The sequence below is a fragment of the Mytilus galloprovincialis genome, chromosome 9, assembly GCF_965363235.1.
Source record: "Mytilus galloprovincialis chromosome 9, xbMytGall1.hap1.1, whole genome shotgun sequence".
Taxonomy (NCBI): Eukaryota; Metazoa; Mollusca; class Bivalvia; order Mytilida; family Mytilidae; genus Mytilus; species Mytilus galloprovincialis.
This window is the reverse complement of record NC_134846.1, coordinates 85,238,541-85,259,674: the sequence shown is the minus strand read 5'-3', so window position 1 is coordinate 85,259,674 and position 21,134 is coordinate 85,238,541. Positions and strand designations below refer to the sequence as shown.

Here is a 21,134-nt window from a genome sequence, read left to right as displayed (position 1 = left end):
TTTAAATTGGGGATTGATTGTTACAATGTAAAACCTGAACACCTCAAATTATTAAAATATATACAAAGCTCATGACTCAAGCAAAGCCATTGCAGAATGCATAAAATATTAATATCTTTAGTAAATACAAGTCTTTCTTACCTTCAACTGTCCTAACTTGTCTCAGTCTCATAGGTCCAATTCGAACATTATCTTGATCTTGCAAAAACAACCTTTCATTGGCAGTCAGATGGTATCCATTAATTTGGTATCGAGGAAAAAGAAATGGAATAAGTGTCTGATCAACCCAGGCATAGAAATCTGATGCGGTTTTTACCTGAAATTTACAAGCACTTTAAAAGTTTGTCATACGTTAATCATTGGTTATTGACTGTCATGACCTTTGATCATTCATGTAATTTGGCCTAGTAGTCTTTCCAATAGGTAGTCAGCAACATTTTCGGTCACAATGATACTGAAAAAATTATTGATACTGGAGGAAACAAATTTTGAAAAACCAAGAGAACAAAAAGAAATAGCCAAATCTGCACAAAGAACTAAATTATTTTTGAAAAAGATACAGTTTTAATTTGATGATTTCCAAATTTAAGTTACAACCAATTTCAACAAACCAATACACGTATTTCTATACAAATACATCCTTGACTGTTGATACACTATCTAACAGCAGATGTTTGACCATTTAATAAAAACAAAACTGTTATCGCGGTTCTACCTCTTCCTACTAGAACATTTCTCTTGTTTAAAACATATTCCGGAACTTTTAGACTTGGTGTTATCTTCATTATAACATTTCTATCTAGAAAATGAACACAAATTTATGGGCTCAAAAATACTTTGTTATAATACAATGGAAGCATTGTAATACCTGATTGAACATAACTGTTCCGTCCCCAGCTGATACATTGAGTGGTGTAACAAGTTGTTGTTGTAGATGTTGGTTGATGTTGTACCACCTAGTATCCCTGTTACTGAAACTGACGCAATACAAAACAGCCAGGAAGATCATATACAAAACTAGCTCAATGAATTTCTTTTGGATTGTTAGTCGTTGCTGTCTTTCTTCCTTCATTTTTGCAATTACTTCCGATTTCTGTGGAACAATATTCTTTTTGTAGATGTCTAATAAGATTAAAATAAAATAAAAAACAGTGTCAGTGAACCTAGTTTTCTCCGGAGTAAAGCATAGCGAATTATATACATTATTATAACTATACCAGTGGGATTTCCAGTGACACTAGAACAATAGAAAAGTCACTCTTCTTATGAAAGAGATAGAAAAGGTCTAAGAACAGGAGAGACAATTTACGCATAAAACCCGATATGCATAGGGATGAATATCTCTTAAAACACAAAACCATTATATAACTTTTATACAACCACTATAAATAAAGTATATGTTAAAGCTAAATGTGTTAATATATGATTTTTTAATTGCCAAACATGCTGTTAATTGAACAACCTATTGTTCAACATAGGGGTGTGTAAAAAACTGCCAGATTTGACTGCATATTTTTCTTTTTTTTTGAAAAAAATATATATCAAACCTTAATAATGTAGCTTTCTGGGTATCCAATTTTTAACGTGTTCCAAAATGTAGTTTCGTCACAAGAATTTTTCAAAGTTGTGTCATTTTGTCTATATGAATGTCGGTAAATTCGTATGATCGAGCTCACCGACAAGTATATCGTTGGGACAACTCGATATAATGTAATCAATATACGTGAAAGATTACCTAATGTGAAGTTTATCAAAATCATCATAACATAATTGATCAGCACATTATGTTTGAACAACATGAGTCCTACAATATAAGATTTAAAGGTGCATATCATTTACATTCAACGTTTTTATTGGATTTTTTTTTACTACAATGTAACCTCGAGGTTCAACGTTGATAGTAAAAAAAAATCCCAGAAATTTTTTGAATGATATTGTAAATGATATGAACCTTCGAATTCTTATAACATCGGAATAGAAAATATGTGATCCGAATTAACCATGCACGTGTGCTACAGAAGATTATGAACTTTTATGATGTACAGGGGGTAAGGGTTTTTCTTAAACAATATTATGATCCCAAATTTGATGAATTTTGTTGCAATACTTTAATATACACACTACATATAGCAAAGTATATATCAAATCTCAATGTATTATAATTAGGAAAAATGTTTGACTCGGTAAAAAAAAATCTTCCCCCTCCTCCCGTATTGCATGTAATGGTTTAAACCTAAAGGATTCGCACTAACTGCCTAAAAGGGGTCCGCTCCAGTCTTGAATCAGTGATTTTGTTTATCATAAACAAAATATTGTCTCACACTGAAAGGGTCAGCCGGGCAACATGCACAGCCCGGATTGTCAAAACAACTAAGATTTACAAAAACGATTACAAACAAAAACCATCAGTTGGACAATCTTACTGGAATCTGATTATCTCTACTGATAAATAATGCAACACTAATGACACATTTAAGTTTTGGAATGATTTTATTCACAAAGAATGTTTCTCATTGGTATACATTTCTATACTCTTGTCTTTTCAGAGTTTATATTGGAAATTAAAAATTGCTGCATGAAAGACACTAGCTCCACATTCATATGCATATGATTTTATATGTACGAGAATCATTCCATAAAATATCCGTTTGATGTCCTTTCAATGCATGACACTGTCTAGTGGTTTTTCTGCCACAATTACAAGGAAAACCTGGCTAAACTTGTGCTAAATCAAACACTTGAATCTTACATCGCTATTGATGTTAAGCAATTATTTAAAGGGCCATCCGGAACTGTTGGGTTTTATGACAGTCTTCCTTCCATACACACCATCGCTGCAAAATAATTTGAACATTCAATTAGATGATTATAATATTATTTGGCAATCCAAAGAGAACCTGAAAACATCAGACCACAATAAACAGAGACCCCAAAAAAGCCAATTTTACTTTACAATGAAATTGAAAAAGTAGTTAGTTACATGTCAAATCATCTTTTGGCTGTCGACAAAAAATAAATAAAATCTAAATTTCGTAGCATTTTACCACCCCCCCCCCTTTTTTTAACTGAATTTGTTCAAGGTATGGTGGTTTTACCCCTTTTCAGATTTCAGTATGTCATGTTGTATATCTTTTATAAATTAGATGAATTTCTAGCAAGTTTCTACGATATTCTTTATCATTTGACAAAATACTATGCATCTGAATTAAATTGTTTACTATTTGAAAAAGCGCGCCTTCTTTTACTTTAATTTACTTCCCTTTATTTCACATAGCAACAAATATTAAAAACTGCCACATTTGACTGCATATCAATTTTTTTCCCAAAAAAAATATATGTCAAGCAGCATAATTAACTTTACAAATTGGGAGAAAATCAAGATGTTCCGACTATAGGTTAGTATTAAAAAAAAATAATGAAAGGTTGGCATGATTCCAGGTTTGAACCCTGACGACACTTAAAATCGAAAATTCACTTATTTACCTATCATATGAAGATACGATGATGTGATAAACTTAACAATTAATAATTTACCTGGTGCATTATCATATTCACATTACGTTGACACGTCTCAGTTCGTCTGTGTTACCTCATTTCAAGCTCGTAAACAATGTACACCATTTTCCGCTGTTCTTTACCGATTACCTCTAGTCAGAAGAGGCCACTGTTTACAGGGGCGATAATATTTTGTCACCGGTTCACGCACTGATACGTTTACAAGTTATTCACATCCATTCATCATAACATAAAGAGATTGTTTTTTTTAAATCAAAATATATTAAATAATATGTATAAGCAATCACAATAATTGATTGTTTGCTGCATAGATATATCGATGTGCATGTGTGTTTTTTCTATGATGTGCTCGCTATCATTATTTACAAAACGTCATAAACAACCTTTAATTCAAAACACTTCGTGTTGAGTCACTAAAGTCGAGCGCACCCTACTTGAAATTGTCCATACTTATGTTTGTTGTAACCAATATCTAAATCTATAAACTTGTTCTAAGAAAATCATTGCTAGCACTTCATGCAATAATCCTCTATCTATTAAGCACCAAATTGCAGAATACGAGAGTACAAGGGAAAAGACCGTGGATTTTCTATAAAATTTCAAATTGTTTAGCATTAAATAATGACAAGGGTACACGTACATAATCCTTTAGTTATTTCAAAGACAAACAACGTCATGTAGTAACATAAAACTGAATCGGTACGACGCAAGGTAGTGAGGAATTTTCCCTCACGAAAAGCTTTAATTGTTTGTGTGCGTTAAGCTTCACTTTTCTGTCCTTTTTTTATTTATTAGTTGTTGCAAAGTTCATACAAAATGTTTGTTACGTCACTGATGAAACCTTTGAAGCAGTAGTATTTATAATGTTATTACCTAACAGATATGTCACTGGTGTTGCCGTGTGTCTTTTACTCTCCAAAAGAACCTTTTCTCTGTCGTATTTGATATAACTTTCGTTGTGACTTTTGAAAATCCAGGATAATATGACTGATATTACTATTATCTGTAAACACATAAACATAAGTCTTATGATGCTTGACAATCCGATTGATTTTTTCGCCATATACTTGTCTGTATTTTGGAAACTTAATACTGAGCGATTCAGAATTTTCAATTACTTAACTTTCACGGGAGAATAATAATACTATTTTTTTAAGATAAAGCTCACTATAGATTTGATCCCTGTGTATCTAGTTAAAGTAATTATTACGTCATAATTTTAATATATTGTTTATTTCGTAATAAAATCCAAAACTTCCGTCCTGATAATCTAAAATAATCAAGAATTTGTTAAGTCAATGCGTTTTGGTTAATTATTTCCTTCACAGTATATAGATTATTTACTTTCATTTTGCTGTGACAAATACATTGTACTTGATATTCTTACCTTAATATCTCATTTATTGTTTTAAAATTTTATATTTATATTGATTTCGTTAATTATTACCAGAATGATTGTTTACGATTTTGAATTACTCTGTTTCACATATTTGTAAAATACCTTAAGTGGATCAACAACGAACATTGATTCGAAGAACGACAAGAAGAAGGAAAGCAGCCATTGCTCTGACTTTGTTTTCCCCCACTCCATACTGTAGAGAATAAGAAAAAATCCAGACACTATCACTGCCGCCGTCACCATCAACCATGCAATATATCTACACCAAAATGGGAGGGATGCATTAACACCATGTACTATTAAGTCGTCTGTTCGCTTCTCTTTCGCTGGTTTTTGCGGAGGTTCTGACTTCTCATTGCGTGCCTTGGCGTCTCTATTTCTACTCATTTGTCGACATTTTGAATTTTTGTACAAGTACGTCACCAGAAATATTGGAGGAGCAGCTATTAGCGCACTTATAAATGAAATATATATTCCAGACAATGAAAGTTCAATTGGTCCCACTGCAAAGCTACCTCCGGTATCCTGCCCATAAAACATAGCATTAGAAATCATTGTCAAAAATAACAATGTCAAGCAGCATGCCAAACGTTCTATACGAGTAAAATTACTGTCTTCTGGTCTGATGGCCACCGACAGCCACATATGTTTATCTACTGTGTTTTCTCGTGTCCGTTCGTAGAACAGAGACGAAAAACTACTTGTCTCTGAATTATTAGTAAGAGGAATTGAACAGTCGATGCATCCGTCATCATGGTCCAAAGACAGCCATTGATTGCACATGAAAAGGTACCTTAGAAATAATAGGAAACATATCACATCTGAGTTTACCATGTTTACTTGTAGATTTACTGTTATGGAATGACAACCGAACTGTCCATGAAACTGTCACATTACATTTTATGTATAGGTAATCCATTGTTTGAAACTTCTGTCCTTTCATGTTCAAATTATATGATTGCTTTCGGGTTTTTTTTCTGTATATTGGAGAAAGTATTGCTGTTCACTTTCTAGTGTTTAGTGGTCTTTTAAATTGGTACCAATTTTTCAATTATATATAACTCGGTCAGTTTGCTACTGCAATATTGCAAATTGTTTAGGGCATCATCTACCTGGCAGCCATTTATTATTATTTATCTGAAATTTTGTTTTCAACAATCTTATTAGATTTTGGTATCACACAAACAAGACGAATGCCACATGTGGAGCAGGAACTACATACCTTTCCGAAGCACCTGAGATCACCCCTAGTTTTTGGTGGGGTTCAGGTTGCTTATTCTTTAGTTTTCTATGTTGTGTCATCTGTACTATTGTTTGTCTGATTGTCTTTTTCATTTTTAGCCATGGCGTTGTCAGTTTATTTTCAATTTATGAGTTTGACTGCCCTCTGGTATTTTTCGTCCCTCATTTAAATACATACGGACGGTAACAAATGTAAACGACGAAAATAAATCAAATCTGTAGGAAGTTAGTAATAACATCAAATTAAATTTCGATTAATTTGTAAAAAGAGTTATCCATTTTATTATCTGGAATAAGAAAATTTAGATTTTCCAAAAATCAAATAACATAACTCTGGAACGTTTAAAGGGGAACCGAAAACAATAGAATTTTACTCGTGTTTAGCGAGCGAAATCATTCAATTTAAAACATGAATTGTAAAAAGATTAGATTGATGGCAGGTTACAGAGATGGCTGTGCACTCACATTTTTTATGTGCCTATCCTTAGTCAAGTGCCTGTTTTTCATTATTGGATATCTTTGGTTCGTATTTGTATTTCGTAAACTATTTTGTTATAAATTAGTTTTTCTTAATTGATTTGCTTGATATTTCTCATATATGGGTCATTTATAGCCGATCATATGGTACAGGTTTTTACTTATTTCAGAAAGCCGTACGGTTGCTTAATATAATTGCTTACATCAACTTCATTTGGACTTTGTTGGATATTTGTCTCATTGGCAATCAAACAAAATCTCCTTACTTTTATATATTTGAATTGTTGAATCGCGGAGTCAAATATCGGTCAATGTACAATACACAAAGAAAGTTATTTAGATACATAATGAGCACCATATTAAAGTCCTCTATTTTAAAAACTATCAGTGCATTTAAGATCTATATCTAAAAATAATGAAAAATAGTTTCATTTTAATATACCTAACAATTGAATTAGATTTTTTTTTTCATTTTTCAACAACGTTCACTGTACTCTTGTTGAACATTTTCAATGTCATTTAATGTACCTTTCGTCTGTTTGTAAATCCTCTATTGTAATCTTATTAAGATACCATGATGCAGCGTTTCCTTGTCCACTGTTGTCATGCCAAATCCTTAATGCAGATGGATCATTAATTTTACTGGTTGCACTCATTACAAATTTTCTAATACTACCAACTCCAAAACCCTAAAACATTGTGAACTAGTTATAGAATTATAATTGGTTACCAATTTATCAAAAAATCAGCAATAGACAGGAATTTGCAATAGCAATTTGATAAAAAGAAAATAACTAGCAAAACTAAAGAAAAAAATGAAAATTTTAAAATTTGTATTCACCATGTTCTTTAATTTCATTAATTTTTGAAAACTTTTGGTGGCTATCTAGAAATGTTTGCCACGCTCATAAAATTTCAAATTGCAATATTTGTAAAACGACAACAGACATCTCACGTCTGTGAAATGTAAGAGGAAATGAAACCTAAAGTACAACAAAGGCAACAGTAGTATAGTCAAACATCGATTAAACAAAAATAAATCCGGGTGACCAAATTCAAGGATAACACATCAACTATAAGTGTCTGTTTATTGGAATAAACGTAGGGTTTTACACATGTTCCATAGTTTAATGTTGTTGAGTACATGTATGTATGATTATTGCTATTTTACGAAATTTTTCTGTCATCTTACTGACTGATAATTTTCTTTCTCATTGGAGTCGAGTGATATGAAAAAATGTTGTCAGAAACAAAAGGCACACGTGGCGTTGTCAAGGAAATTGACTTGAACTTGACAACATCGTCATAGCCACACAAAAAAAAAAGCGATAAACAGTTTATCATTGGTCATCTCAACGCGATCGCTTTTCTCGCTCTCGGCGTCAAGCGAGAAAATCATCCCAATGAAATGACAAACGATAATTTTTAAGTATACACTTTTTACTTGATATAACATGTTTTATGCTTACTTCATGTTTGCCGTCGTCTAAGGTTCTAGTCTCTGTAGAGACATGTTTCTTGGTGGCAGGATCACCATCAATTATTTGAAAATTAACATTGGACTTTGTTCCAGCATGCCTATGTAGACCTGTGTACACAGTCAGAATGTAGAGATATTCATCATACGGTCCATTATCTATAAGGTAGGATAAAGCCCACTGTAAGTAAAATGAAATGAAAATACATTTCAAAAAAGTTAAAAAATTTCACCGGTATGGTCTACAATTATCAATCAATAAACAATAATTTTCCTTATCTATTACATTTTTTATTCAACAGAAAGTTTGTTTTTTCTGCTTTTCTCAATATAACTGTCTATTTTGTTAGAAATTACGGTTTCTGAGCCCTCTGTTTGCTTTAGATAAAAGTAACAGTAGTATACCGCGAGCTGTTCAATAGTCATTATTCAAAATCAAATTGTAGACTAGCAATGTCAAGGTCAATCATTTCTTTCAGAATCAAGATATAAAGACAACTGTAATGTTTTACCTCGCCAATTAGTCCTTTCAGAATCTAAAGGACTACGGGTGATATCATTGTTCGTACACCAAAATTAAAATGACGTTCCGTCATTTGTTTAATTTCCATTGTTTAGAACGTTTTAAACCAATCACAACGTCTTGGTGTACGATTTCGAAAAAATCAGATTTTTAAACGGCGAATTATGAAAAGTGAGGGAAGTTAAGTATAACAAAGGAAAGAAATACTGCTTCTGTTGCGTATCTCCCTTCATTCGCTAAGACATTTTTGTGATTTTACTTTTAACTCACATTGAAAAGCTGAACACGTGTCATATTTCATTAGATTTAAGAAAATAATAATTTACCCTGTGGTGATCCGCTCTGTCTTGCCTATATGCCCATACACAAATCAAAAAGTAAACAAGTATTAGAGATATAACAGTTGCAAAAACGCCAGAGTTGTTTTTCAAATCGAATTTGTTGAATACGCTACCAAAGTCAATGGTGTTTGGTGGAACATAAAATGTTGTGGCGAAACTGTTTCCTGGTGGATTGGAGCATTCACATACTGTCTCGTTAATTGTCGACGATGACGAAAGCTAAAACGAGAACACACGTTTAATGATAAACTATCAGAATACTGGCAACAAGGATTAACTTATGGTTATATTTGATTAAAAAACTAAAAATGGGTGTATGACTGGTATTTTCTTCAAGAAAAGGTTAAACACTTTGACATGGCTTTTACTAACTGTAAGAATTCTTCGAAATAATACTTTTTAGTATTTTGTTTCTTTACTTTTACTATTTTGTTGTCTACTTAATTTTTATCATAATGTTATATGCTGTCAATTTAAAGATGTTTACCATACGTTCTCATATATACATTTAAATGATCTGAATATCTAGCTATAGATTACATAAAAAGTAAAAACACAAAAATACTGAACTCCGAGGAAAATTCAAAAAGGAAAATCAAAAATCAAAAGGCAAAATCAAAAGTCCAAACACATCAAACGAATGGATAACAACTGTCATATTCCTGACTTGGTACAGGCATTTTCTAATGTAGAAAATGGTGGATTGAACCTGGTTTTATAGCTAGCTAAACTCTCACTTGTATGACAGTCGCATCAAATTCCATTACATTGTCAACGATGCATGAACAAAACAAACATACTCAAAGAGTAAAAATGTCAAAAATAGGGGTACAACAGTCAATATTGTGTTATCATCTTAATATCACTACATAAACAACAAATGTAACAAAGTAGCACAAAAAGGCATACATCAAATTTAACATTCTCATTTTGCTTTTCTTATACGGCTGAATTTATCTATGGTATTGTTGAGTGCTTTAGAATAGTAAGCACTATCATAATTCAATGTATCTATTCCTCATCAGGAATCTCGTTAGTTGTTGTCTATATTTTTATTTCAGTGTTTTACTTCCTTGAGGTGTATTGAAGACTGTTATTGGTCTCTTAAATATAAATCGATATGACTTGTATTTTGCGTTGTTGCCAAAATGACAATACTGTAGAAGTTTATATGTTCCCATATATGGATTCTTAAAAATTCTAAAGAACTTCTAGACAATTTTAAATCTCGGTCTTTTTCTGAAGTTAGTTCTGTCAAAACTTTTGATTTTTCAACCCTGTATACCACCATTCCCCATGTGAAACTGAAAAATCGCCTAAAAGAAATAATCCACAATGCCTTTCAACATAACAATGGTAGCATACACTATAAATTTATTACTTTGGGATTTCATAAGGCATATTTCGTTAATAGTGACAAACAAAAAGGTAAAATAAGTTACACAAAAGAACAAGTGGTCAGTATGCTGGAGTTTCTTATCGACAACATATTTGTTGAGTTTAGAGGTAGACTTTTTCAACAAATTGTCGGCATTCCTATGGGAACGAACTGCGCGTCTCTCCTTGCTGACCTCTTCTTATTTTCATATGAATCGGAGTTCCTTCAGACACTTGTTAAAAACAAGAAGATCAAAGAAGCCAGGTTATTTAATTTCACTTTCAGATATATTGATGATGTTCTTTCCATTAACAATCCTAACTTTTCTGATTGGGTTCCATTAATATATCCACCAGAACTAGAAATTAAAGAGACAACAGACACGGCTTCCTCCGCCTCATTTTTAGACTTATATCTCGAATTTGACATACACAGTCATCTTAGTACCAGAATCTATGACAATAGTTATTAAAGGTACCAGGATTATAATCTAGTACGCCAGACGCGCGTTTCGTCTACATAAGACTCATCATTGACGATCATATCGAGACAAACGAGACGATTTTGATTTTGAAATTATCAATTTCCCCCACCTTAGTAGCAATATACCAACTTAACCTGCATATGGAATATACATTTCCCAACTTATTCGGTATTCAAGAGCTTGCATCTCCTACTCAGACTTTGTAAAACGTCACCAATGTCTGAGCAGAAAGTTGATGAACCAGGGGTATGTCAAAGAACGTCTCGTCCTTTTTCTAAAAAAAAGTTCATCGGAAGGTACCCAGAACTTGTTGATAATTATTCCGTATCAACTTCACAAATAATACACGATGGTCTTGAAGTATAGATGTTGCGTACTGACGTTGTTTATCATCTTAATAACGTGTTATATTGTTCTTTTGTTTGTCTTTATTAAAATTACTTTTACTGTTGAGTCTGTTTTTTGAGATATCCTTTTTGACCATGTTGACGTAACTCTGTGCTTATGTATCCCATCATACTTTGAACGACAAAATTATTTTATGATGTGACTCTGTATCTTGTCATACTTTGAATGACAAATTATTTTATTTATTAATAGTACTTTTACTGTTAACCCACTTTTTTGTGATATACATTTGACGTGACTCTGTACTTATGTATCCCGTCATACTTTGAACCACACTATTATTTTATTTATTATTACTTTATACTGTTTAGTCAGTTTTTGTTATATCTATTTTGCGTGACTGTATTTATGCATCCCGTCATACTTTAAACGACAAAATTATTTCATGTCTACCTGTGCGAATTTCAAACGCGCAATTTTACACCAGTACTCAAAACCCTCCTTCCTTGATGGGTGCATTTTACATAGACAAATAAAATCGTATAATATAATCAAAATGAGGATGTTAATTTGATGTATGCCTTTTTGTGCTTCTTCGTTACATTTGTTGTTTTTAAAGTGATTAAGATGATAACACAATGTTGACTGCTGTACCCCTATTTTTGACATTTTTAACTATTGTGTCTGTTTGTTTTGTTCACGCATCGGTGACAATATAATGGAATGGGATACGACTGTCATACAAGTGAGAGGTTTAGCTACCTATAAAACCAGGTTCAATCCACCATTTTCTACATTTGAAAATGCCTGTACCAAGTCAGGAATATGACAGTTCTTGTCCATTCGCTTTTGATGCGTTTTGTTATTTGATTTTGCCATGTGATAATGGACTTTCCGAATTGATTTTCCTCTGAGTTCAGTATTTTTGTGATTTTACTTTTTCCTATCATAATGGTTTAATATTGACATGCTTCAAATACAAATTCTTCTTTATAAATCATATATATAATACATTATGTCAAGGGTTGTGCAACAATTGAGAATTCCAATGACCATTAGTTCATGTGGTGTATTGAAGACTGTTATTTGTCTCTTAAATATATACATCTATATGACTTGTATTTTGCCAAAATGACATAAACCTCGTCTTCATTTTATATCAAAACCATGAAAATACGTTACAAACGTATATTGCAATTTTGATTTAGGATTTTGGTAAACCATAGAAGTATAAAATGCATTAACCTGGTTCACATGATAATGTAGACAATGTAATTGTGACATGAAAACCTATCTATGTGTTGTATTCGTCAGTATCACTAACCAGCAATTAGTAATGAACAATTCTTACCTTGCAAGATGATTTATCCCATTTCTCATTTACAGTATCCCAAACCCGACAACCTGCCGTGGCGCCAATCATTTCATATTCTACAATGGTTGTAGTTAACGCTCGCCGTTTTCGTGTTGATAGGTCACTTTCTGGAGCTTCTAAAACACGCAATTAAACTCAAAAGTAATACACAAAAGTAGAAAACTATGAAACACCTCACCATAAAAAAGGCGAACAGCCAATTTTTGTCATTTACCCATTTGTTGTCAAATTTAATGTTAACAATAATTCAGAACGAATAATGTGTTTTTTATAAGAGGTTAGATCTATTTTGTTCTTCTCATACTAAATTTTATTTTCACATATTTGTTCTTAATGTGTTGACTTGTTATGCTGCATGTCAGGAAGACGTCGTTTTAAAGTAAAAATGTGGAATCTTATTTACATATGGATTTTTAACCGCCCTTATTTGATACTTTGTGATCGTTTGCTGGTGTTTTACCTTTTTCACCATTACTGTATATTTCCTCCACTGTACGATTTCTTAATCCTCTGTTTGCTTTAAAAATAAGTACACCGCTATTCAATAGCCATAAATTAATTGAGCGAAAAACAGTTCGGATAGCAAACTGAAACCAAGGGAAACACATCAACTATAAAAGAAAACAACAGAAGAACAGAAACATTGAAGTGCAACACAACAAAAACCAACATATAATATAGAAACTGACTATTTGATAACAACTGCCATATTTCATACTTGGTATTGAATATTCTAGGAATACCGTTTTTGTTGAACCTGTTTATATGGCTTTAGAAACCTCCTGCTCATATGGAAATGTTTAAAATACAACTAAAGTACAGATAAACCCCGAGTAACTCGACTAAACTGACAAATACGACATATCAGAAATATATATATAAAGTTATTTTTTTTGTAAAAATTAGGCCATTAGTTTTCTCGTTTGAATTGTTTTACATTGTCATATCGGGGCCTTTTATAGCTTCCTATGCGGTATGGTCTTTGCTCCTTGTTGAAGGCCATACGGTGACCTATAGTTGTTAATGTCTATGTCATTTTGGTCTCTTGTGGACAGTTGTCTCATTGTCATCATACCACATCTTCTTTTTTTTTTTATTTATACCATACATGATAAGACAAAACACGATATCCGCCAACACTTGTAAAAGAAACATCATAATTAAATACATAGATGCTGGATCAATTAAACATTGATGATGGAAATGTAATGGAGAATATGTCAAAGATACAACAAACCGACAAAGAGCAGATAACAGTCAAAGACCACCAATGGGTCTTCAACGCAGTGAAAAAATCCCGCACCCGGAGGAAGGCCTAAGCTGGCTCCTAAACAAAAATGTGTACTAGTTCGGGGAAAGGGGACATACTTAACTCCAAAACATATAAATGAAATAAAATTTTAAAAAAAACACACTAGACTAATAAAGTCCAGAAGCTCCTGACCTAAAAAATGCACTAAGGTTACTACCACTGGGTCGATGCCTCTGCTGGTGGACTATAAATCCCCGAGGGCATCACCAACCCAGTAGCCAGTACTTCGGTACTGGCATGAAAATACGGATTTTTTGTGTTATTAAAATTTGCTGTTACAAAATGATAGAAATTATTATAAATTAAGGAATGTATCTCCCTCATGCAAAGCTCTGATTTCTTTCACGGATTTGGCTATACTTTTTGGACCTTTTGAATTATAGCTCTTCATCTTTTATATAAGCTTTGGATTTCAAATATTTTGGCCACGAGCATCACTGAAGAGACATGTATTGTCGAAATGCGCATCTGGTGCCAGAAAATTGGTACCGTTAATTATATTAAACATAGTGAGATCTTAACCCACTTCCGATACCTCTAGCCAATGTAGATTTTAAAAAAATACATACAGCAATACGCACAGTAAAACGCAGTTTAAAAAAAGTCCGAGTAAGATATCACTCCTTGAAAATAAATGTGCAATAAATAAATACACCCATACCTAAGTATACACGAACTCCGATATATACATTAAACGGTTGTGTGTAGAGTCCATCATCAAACACAATTTGTATTTCGTCAGTCGACACCCAGTCACCTGGTTCTATGGATTTTTTCAGGTCATACGTGTCTTCTGTTGGAGGAGTTTTACTCTGAATATATACAGTGTGGCTCAGGTGATCAACAGCTTTTGTAATACTAAATATAAGGTTGTCTGAAGGTGTTTTCCAGAACATTTTATACAACAGCATCTGTGATGTTGGTTCAGTTTTATCAATTGGAATTGCGATTTGAATAGATTTCTTTGCTGGTAAATGATTCTGTAGTATGATTTTGGATGGTATTACAGCGTTATCTGTGTTATCATTACCAACTGATACAGATACTGTCTTAGATGTTATGAATTTCGATTCCTCATCCCATGAATATGGTGTATGATCATATACTGTAACCTATAATGGAAAAAAATGTATGATACTCAATAATTACTTATAATGACTAAACTTATATAAAGTACATCCACGTACATTAGCGTTGACAGACAAAAATCGCAATTGAGTTGGCATTGCCCGTATCACCACCAGAAAGTCTCACTTCATTCGACAGATAGAAATAATAGTGTATCAGCTTTCTTGGCAATTTTAGACTACGATACTATATATTCTATAGTTTATAAATTGAATGCACTCTATAATCATTTAATGACAATACCTCAAAGTTTGGTACGAAAGTCCGAATCTTGTGGAATAGGACCCACATTTTTTTAGGTTTCGATACATAGGATACCAATGTGTTTGGGTTTGATTTGTACTGGTGAACAACGAATTAAGATGTTAAATGATTTACAAATTTGTACAGACTTCTATGCAGACTGCGGCAAATCTGTGAATTCAAATACCAACAAAATTTAAATTCTACCTCAATCCAATGATAAACTAAATGAGTATATATATGTGTGTCTCAAAAAGGTGATGAAAAGATATTGTGACTATACACACTTATTGTATATCTACTTTGATAAATGTTTTAAACTTTTTATCATAATACCTGTACGTTCTGTTCTTCAAGAGACCTTGACTTGGATTCAGTAAAACTCAACTTTACGTTATCTTGATTTAATCCATCCTTGATCAAGTCACCAATCAGCTTTTTGTCCTGAGAACAGTCAATGTTTCCCATTTTGGTACTTACAGGCATTTGTTTACGATAGTTCAACATTTGTAATACCTTTCCAAGGTGTGAAATACTTTCTAACAACACGGTTATTTCAGTTTTCACCTGTAAAAATTATATCTAAGGATTAAAAGAACCACGTCACCCGAACTATCAGAAAATTTTAGTATGATATGCAAAAAACTATATACCGTTTCAAAATCTAATATAAAGTTAATCGTATTTTTTACTAATTGTGAGATTTCTTTTTTCAACAGTTTAATTGACTGATATGGTTTTTTATAACATTTAGGTTAAACACCAGGTACCACACATGGAGCAAAATATGCCTTCTCTGATAGAGTACCGTATATTAACCGACGTTTGAATGAAGTGCCCGTTACCTTTCTGTTTAGTTTTGTTTCGTGATAAGCAATTGTTTGTTTCTTTCCTTAATTTTGATTGTGCAGTAGGTATCTTCAAACCTATTTCGTATGAAAATGACGACAAAGATAGGTTTTGTTCTCACAGTGTAGCACTACATATATTTTGACGCATGGGTATTATAAACTGTTTACTTCCCTTAAGTTCGAAACGGCAGATCTCCTTATCTGCAATTTCGTTACTTTTCTCGTGGTCTTGCTTGTGCATATCTTATGCAATATCTCTACCTTTTTAACATTCTCATTCCTAATTAAAATTGTGTGGTACACATCGTAAAGTCTACATTTTATATTATGATAAAACTAAAAAGTGGGATGTAACAAATGCTTATAATTATCATCTGAGATGTGTCATTAGGTCTCTCATTTAAAATCATACATATCTCCTTATATTTATATAGTAATTACTTTAACTTACAACATCATTTCCTATTTCAGCATCCAATTCATTCTTTAGAGCAATCTGTGAGGCAATAAATGCTCTTTCAGCAGGAGTAAGATCAGCATCATTAGGTTCAGCGAATTCTTGTCTGCTGGAGATATCCGACATTATAGTATATATATCTAACTGGCTTGGTGTGTCAGCTGCAGTCTTGGGTAAAATGGCCTCTAATGCATTATTAAGGACTCTTAAAACAGCTATAACAGTAAGTTATAAGTTAATTTCAATAATATTCAAGTTAAGTGATTGATTGAAACTAGTGGTATGCATAATAAATATCAAAGGTACCAGGATTTTAATTTAATACGCCAGACGCGAGTTTCATCTACATATGACTCATCAGTAACGATCATATCAAAATAGATGTAAAGTCAATCAAGTACCAAGTTTAATGATATAAGAGGGCATCCAAGTCATGGATATTACAAATAAATCAACCGAATCATCAGGGAGATTGTAAATCAAATTCTGCTACATGTAAGGCAACTATTACTGACTTTCATACCTCAAATTATAGATTTTGGATTTTAGTTCATCTTCCATTAAACAGAACACGTCAAAGAGCGATACTTTTGATGGGCAAATACACCAATATTTATTTGCGACTACTTTTGTTGCTTTAAGTTAAATTATCGGGTCTAGGGATTTTACTTTTCAAGCAAAATGAACTCGCAAAAGACCCTTGTACACTGGTCTCGAATTTATTTTTAGTTTAGTGTCATTTTAAACAAATATTGCTTTGAAAAGTCAATAATCCGGCTAAGTTCCAATGTCAAAGAAGGCGACATTAGTTTACCTGTCTTTTCATGATTTCTACAATGAAATTATAGTATGCCATTATGGTTTAGTAAAATAGGGGCGAAAGATACTAGAGGAACAGTCAAACTCATAAATCGAAAATAAACTGAAAACGGCATGGCTATAAATGAAAAAGAAAAACAGACAAATAATAGTAAACAAGAAACAACATCACTTAAGACTTTTCAGTAAAACGTTAAATCCTGCCACAGTTACCTTGACATGTTATAATATAATCTTCATACTTTGGATAAGTGTCATTGTCAGCTAACTTAATCAGCTTGTCCAGAAGTAACATATTTCCTTTGAACGCAATAGACTGAAAACATAAAATGTAGTTTGTGTACTGTAATATCGATCGGGAATTGTAGTGACACCATTTCCCTCCCTTTCAATAGGAATAAAATATTACACAAGCCACATGTTCTCATGTGGAACTTGTTTAAATTGCCTGAACTGCACGATTGCATGAATTTCACCCTAAAATATACTCATCTCTTTACTCTGTTGCAAGGGTAATGTTCCAATCTAATTAAAAACAGATCTCTCATCGCTCCCGTTTTCTAATATGTCGCATGGGAGATCTAATGAAACCCGCTTTGAGGTCACATGTGAGTGACCTCGTAGGTGTGTCTTTTTCGGCCAATGAAATTGAGTCTTCCATGATCTTGAAAGTTTATCATAAGGCAAAGGGATGTAACTCATTTTATTTACGACGAAATTGTCAGTCAAAATAATTCATAAACTTTTTTGATTGGCTTATAAATAGGTCGTCAACTCATTTGCATATCGTTATAAATTCATAACTTCTAGTTCACTCACATGTGACCTCAAAGAGGGTTTCGTTAGATCTCCAACGCGACATATCAGAAAACGGGAGCGATGAGATATCGGTTTTTAATTAGATTGGTTATGTTCACGGCTATAACGATCAATCACGCATTTTTCTTTTCTTTCATTTTTACTAATATGCTTTGTCTTAACGCCTTTTTGTTTTTCTTTGCTACATGTTTGTTTGTTTCTATAGTGATTACGATTATATCACAGTTTTGACTGCTATATCGCTATTTTTGACCTTGTTACCTTTTTTGTCTGTTTTGTTCATACATTGTTGTCAATATAATGGAATTGTATGCGACAGTCATTCAAGTGAGAGGTTTAGCTAGCTATTAAACCAGGTTTAATCCCCCATTGTTTACATGAAAAAAAAAATCTGTACAAAGTCCGAAATATAACAGCTGATATCCATTCATTTGATATGTTTCAGTTTTTGATTTTGCCTTTTGATTTCGGCGTTTCCGTTTCAAAATTTTCTCTGAGTTAGGAATTTTAGTTCTTTTCTTTTCATAACTTATGTATATTTTCTTTGAACTTCTTTATCAGCATTGCAATTATTGAAACAGAAGAAATACAACCTTAACTTCGAATGTGTTTTCCAACTAACTTACCGCAGTGTTGTTGATAGTGAAATCTTTATTGTCAATTATTGTTCCAATACTGTAAGCAACTTGATCTAAATCCACAGAAGACGATCCACCAACTAAATCAGAGGCTTCAAATAATATAGTAGAAAAGTTCAGTAGTTTCTAAAAAATATAATATTTAGAATTGATTATTCATCATATTGATAATTTGAAATCATACATATGAGAAATATATCAGTCATTTCTGTCGTTCGGTTGCTGTATTATTATTGAATACTTCACCTATCTTTTAAATGCGCACTAACTGTCAAATTCGTGTTTACCGATTTTAATCAAATTCTCATAGTTGATTTATAACAATGTAAAACATTTTTTTCAAACTATTAAAAGTCTAAATAAAACAATAAACAAGACTTAGGCATGAAAAATTCGTTTCGTGTGTATTTGAGTCTAGACGCCATCTAGTTATTTATCGAGTTGACCTCTATAGTCATCGGATGACCATATAAGCGATGTAAACATAAATATAGATATAATTAGATTAAGCTAACACGTGCTGTTGAATTATTCTAGGTCTATTTAATTTCATATTATAGATAAAAAATAAATGTTTATCATCGTTTTTACCTATTTTAGAATGTTTATTTGTGGATCGAATCAGCCAATCAAAAGATGTATATTTGCTTCTCTTTCAATGTTGACATTCTCTTCCTTAAATAACTTTACACATACAATTCACGTGTTATCCATCTCAAGATAATGGGTTAAATTAAAGTTCACATGAATACAGATTCAATGATGTCGAATTATTCACTTGCAAGTTGATACTTCCGGAAACGGAACTTGCAAGTGAATAATTCATAACCAATGTTTTTTGGCTTATTTTGACAAAATTGAACCTTATTAGCTACTAAAAAGGAATTAATATTTTACTATTTGTATTTCATTACTGATTGAGCAAAACAAAATAATATATTAGGTTTTTCATATATCTCGTAGCTAGTGCCTCTTTAAATACCTAATTATATTCATATCATGAAATACTACTGATTGTATAAGACAGATCTTGTTACATCTAAATCAGTACGGGATTCATTTCATGACTGGAATTCTTTTTGAAATAGCTAATGAACACCAGTGGGATTTGAGAGCAAAGCGAATTTGATAAAAGGAAAAACGGAAAATTGCTAACATAGTCCTGGCTAAAAGTTTCTGGTTAGAAATCTTCTTAAATAAATGGCGTACAAGGAGATGCTTAATACGTTGATACATTATATCAAAGCTTCTTTCGAAGGTTATTTGATTCCTTAGGTTTGATTTCGAAATTGAACCATAATGTCTTCTTTTTTCCAAATAAAAAGAGGTTTGAACATAGGTAAAGTTGTGTTGCCTAAATTCACCGATGCACCGGGCTACCCTAGCTCTGGGAGATCTATGAGAGAAAACTCAATCACTCGGAAGTCATTTGTTAACGATTAAACACATGTTTTCGATATTTATCTGAAATAAGTCATTTGAATTTTGAACCCTAATGGATAGTTTTAATATCTCCTTTTCTTGGATATTTTTTGTATTCAAGCATCTACATGTAGTAAACATTTTATCTCACCTGCATTATTTCATTGTGAAGTGAAACATTTCCATAATCCGGATGTTGATACATATCCCATAATTCATCAAATGTTTTGGTGATATTTGACCCATCGTCACGTGTTTCTATACCAATACTTCCCCAATCAGCTGGATCGGTATCAAAGATAGTCCCATTCGATTTCAAAGTCTTAGAAGAAAACTAATATTGATAAATGATTATTGTGATAAGTTTGCTTTAAATGTAATGTGTTGTATCATCAAATATGGTTTATTTTTATTATAAATATAAGATTTCTTTGTTAATTTTATTCCTAATATTTTAAAAATATGTATACAAGTTGGTATTCGGTATTGCATGAGATGGTGTACGTCTTGGTACTGTTTATGGAGTTCTTCCAATTTACAGCATTTAATATTAAAGTGGCCAACAGTATGATTTCTTAACTAGCAAAATGAGTTCTGTTAGTCAGATTCATGCAATTTTGAGAATCTTTTGCATATTATTCATATTATTATTAATTAATGTGTTTTGTGAAACGTGTACCTGTTTATTGTAATATTTTGGGTGGATTGTCTGTTGTGCGCACTTTTTTATCGGAAAACCAACGTATTGGGGAAAAATAGAAAGTATGCCATTCTTATGATTGAATATTTGTTTTATGTTGCCTAACATGCAGATGCAAACATTTAATCCACGTTCGGAATGAAAGTCTTCTATGATCACAACTTAGTGTCAATAAAATGGAATTC

The 21,134-nt window shown here is 32.3% G+C and overlaps 1 protein-coding gene across 2 annotated transcripts in view; it reads right to left on the bottom strand.

The window, feature by feature from the left end:
• The window catches only part of LOC143046214 (polycystin-1-like protein 2), a 96,229-nt gene that overhangs the window by 9,814 nt on the left and 65,281 nt on the right, over positions 1–21,134 (bottom strand). The window contains exons 1-14 of one of the 2 annotated variants that reach the window (XM_076219257.1): positions 20,401–20,577; positions 18,816–18,953; positions 17,584–17,686; positions 16,546–16,766; positions 15,580–15,810; positions 14,534–14,984; positions 12,537–12,676; positions 8,961–9,194; positions 8,104–8,292; positions 7,163–7,323; positions 5,018–5,708; positions 4,390–4,519; positions 869–1,122; positions 142–316 (exon numbers count right to left, since the gene is read on the bottom strand). In XM_076219257.1, the coding sequence (XP_076075372.1) occupies positions 142–316; positions 869–1,122; positions 4,390–4,519; positions 5,018–5,708; positions 7,163–7,323; positions 8,104–8,292; positions 8,961–9,194; positions 12,537–12,676; positions 14,534–14,984; positions 15,580–15,810; positions 16,546–16,766; positions 17,584–17,686; positions 18,816–18,953; positions 20,401–20,454 (3,172 nt within the window). In that variant the 5' untranslated portion in view covers positions 20,455–20,577. Of the gene's footprint in view, positions 1–141; positions 317–868; positions 1,123–4,389; positions 4,520–5,017; positions 5,709–7,162; positions 7,324–8,103; positions 8,293–8,960; positions 9,195–12,536; positions 12,677–14,533; positions 14,985–15,579; positions 15,811–16,545; positions 16,767–17,583; positions 17,687–18,815; positions 18,954–20,400; positions 20,578–21,134 lie in introns of those variants that run through there. The other variant, XM_076219256.1, reaches the window with a different exon arrangement.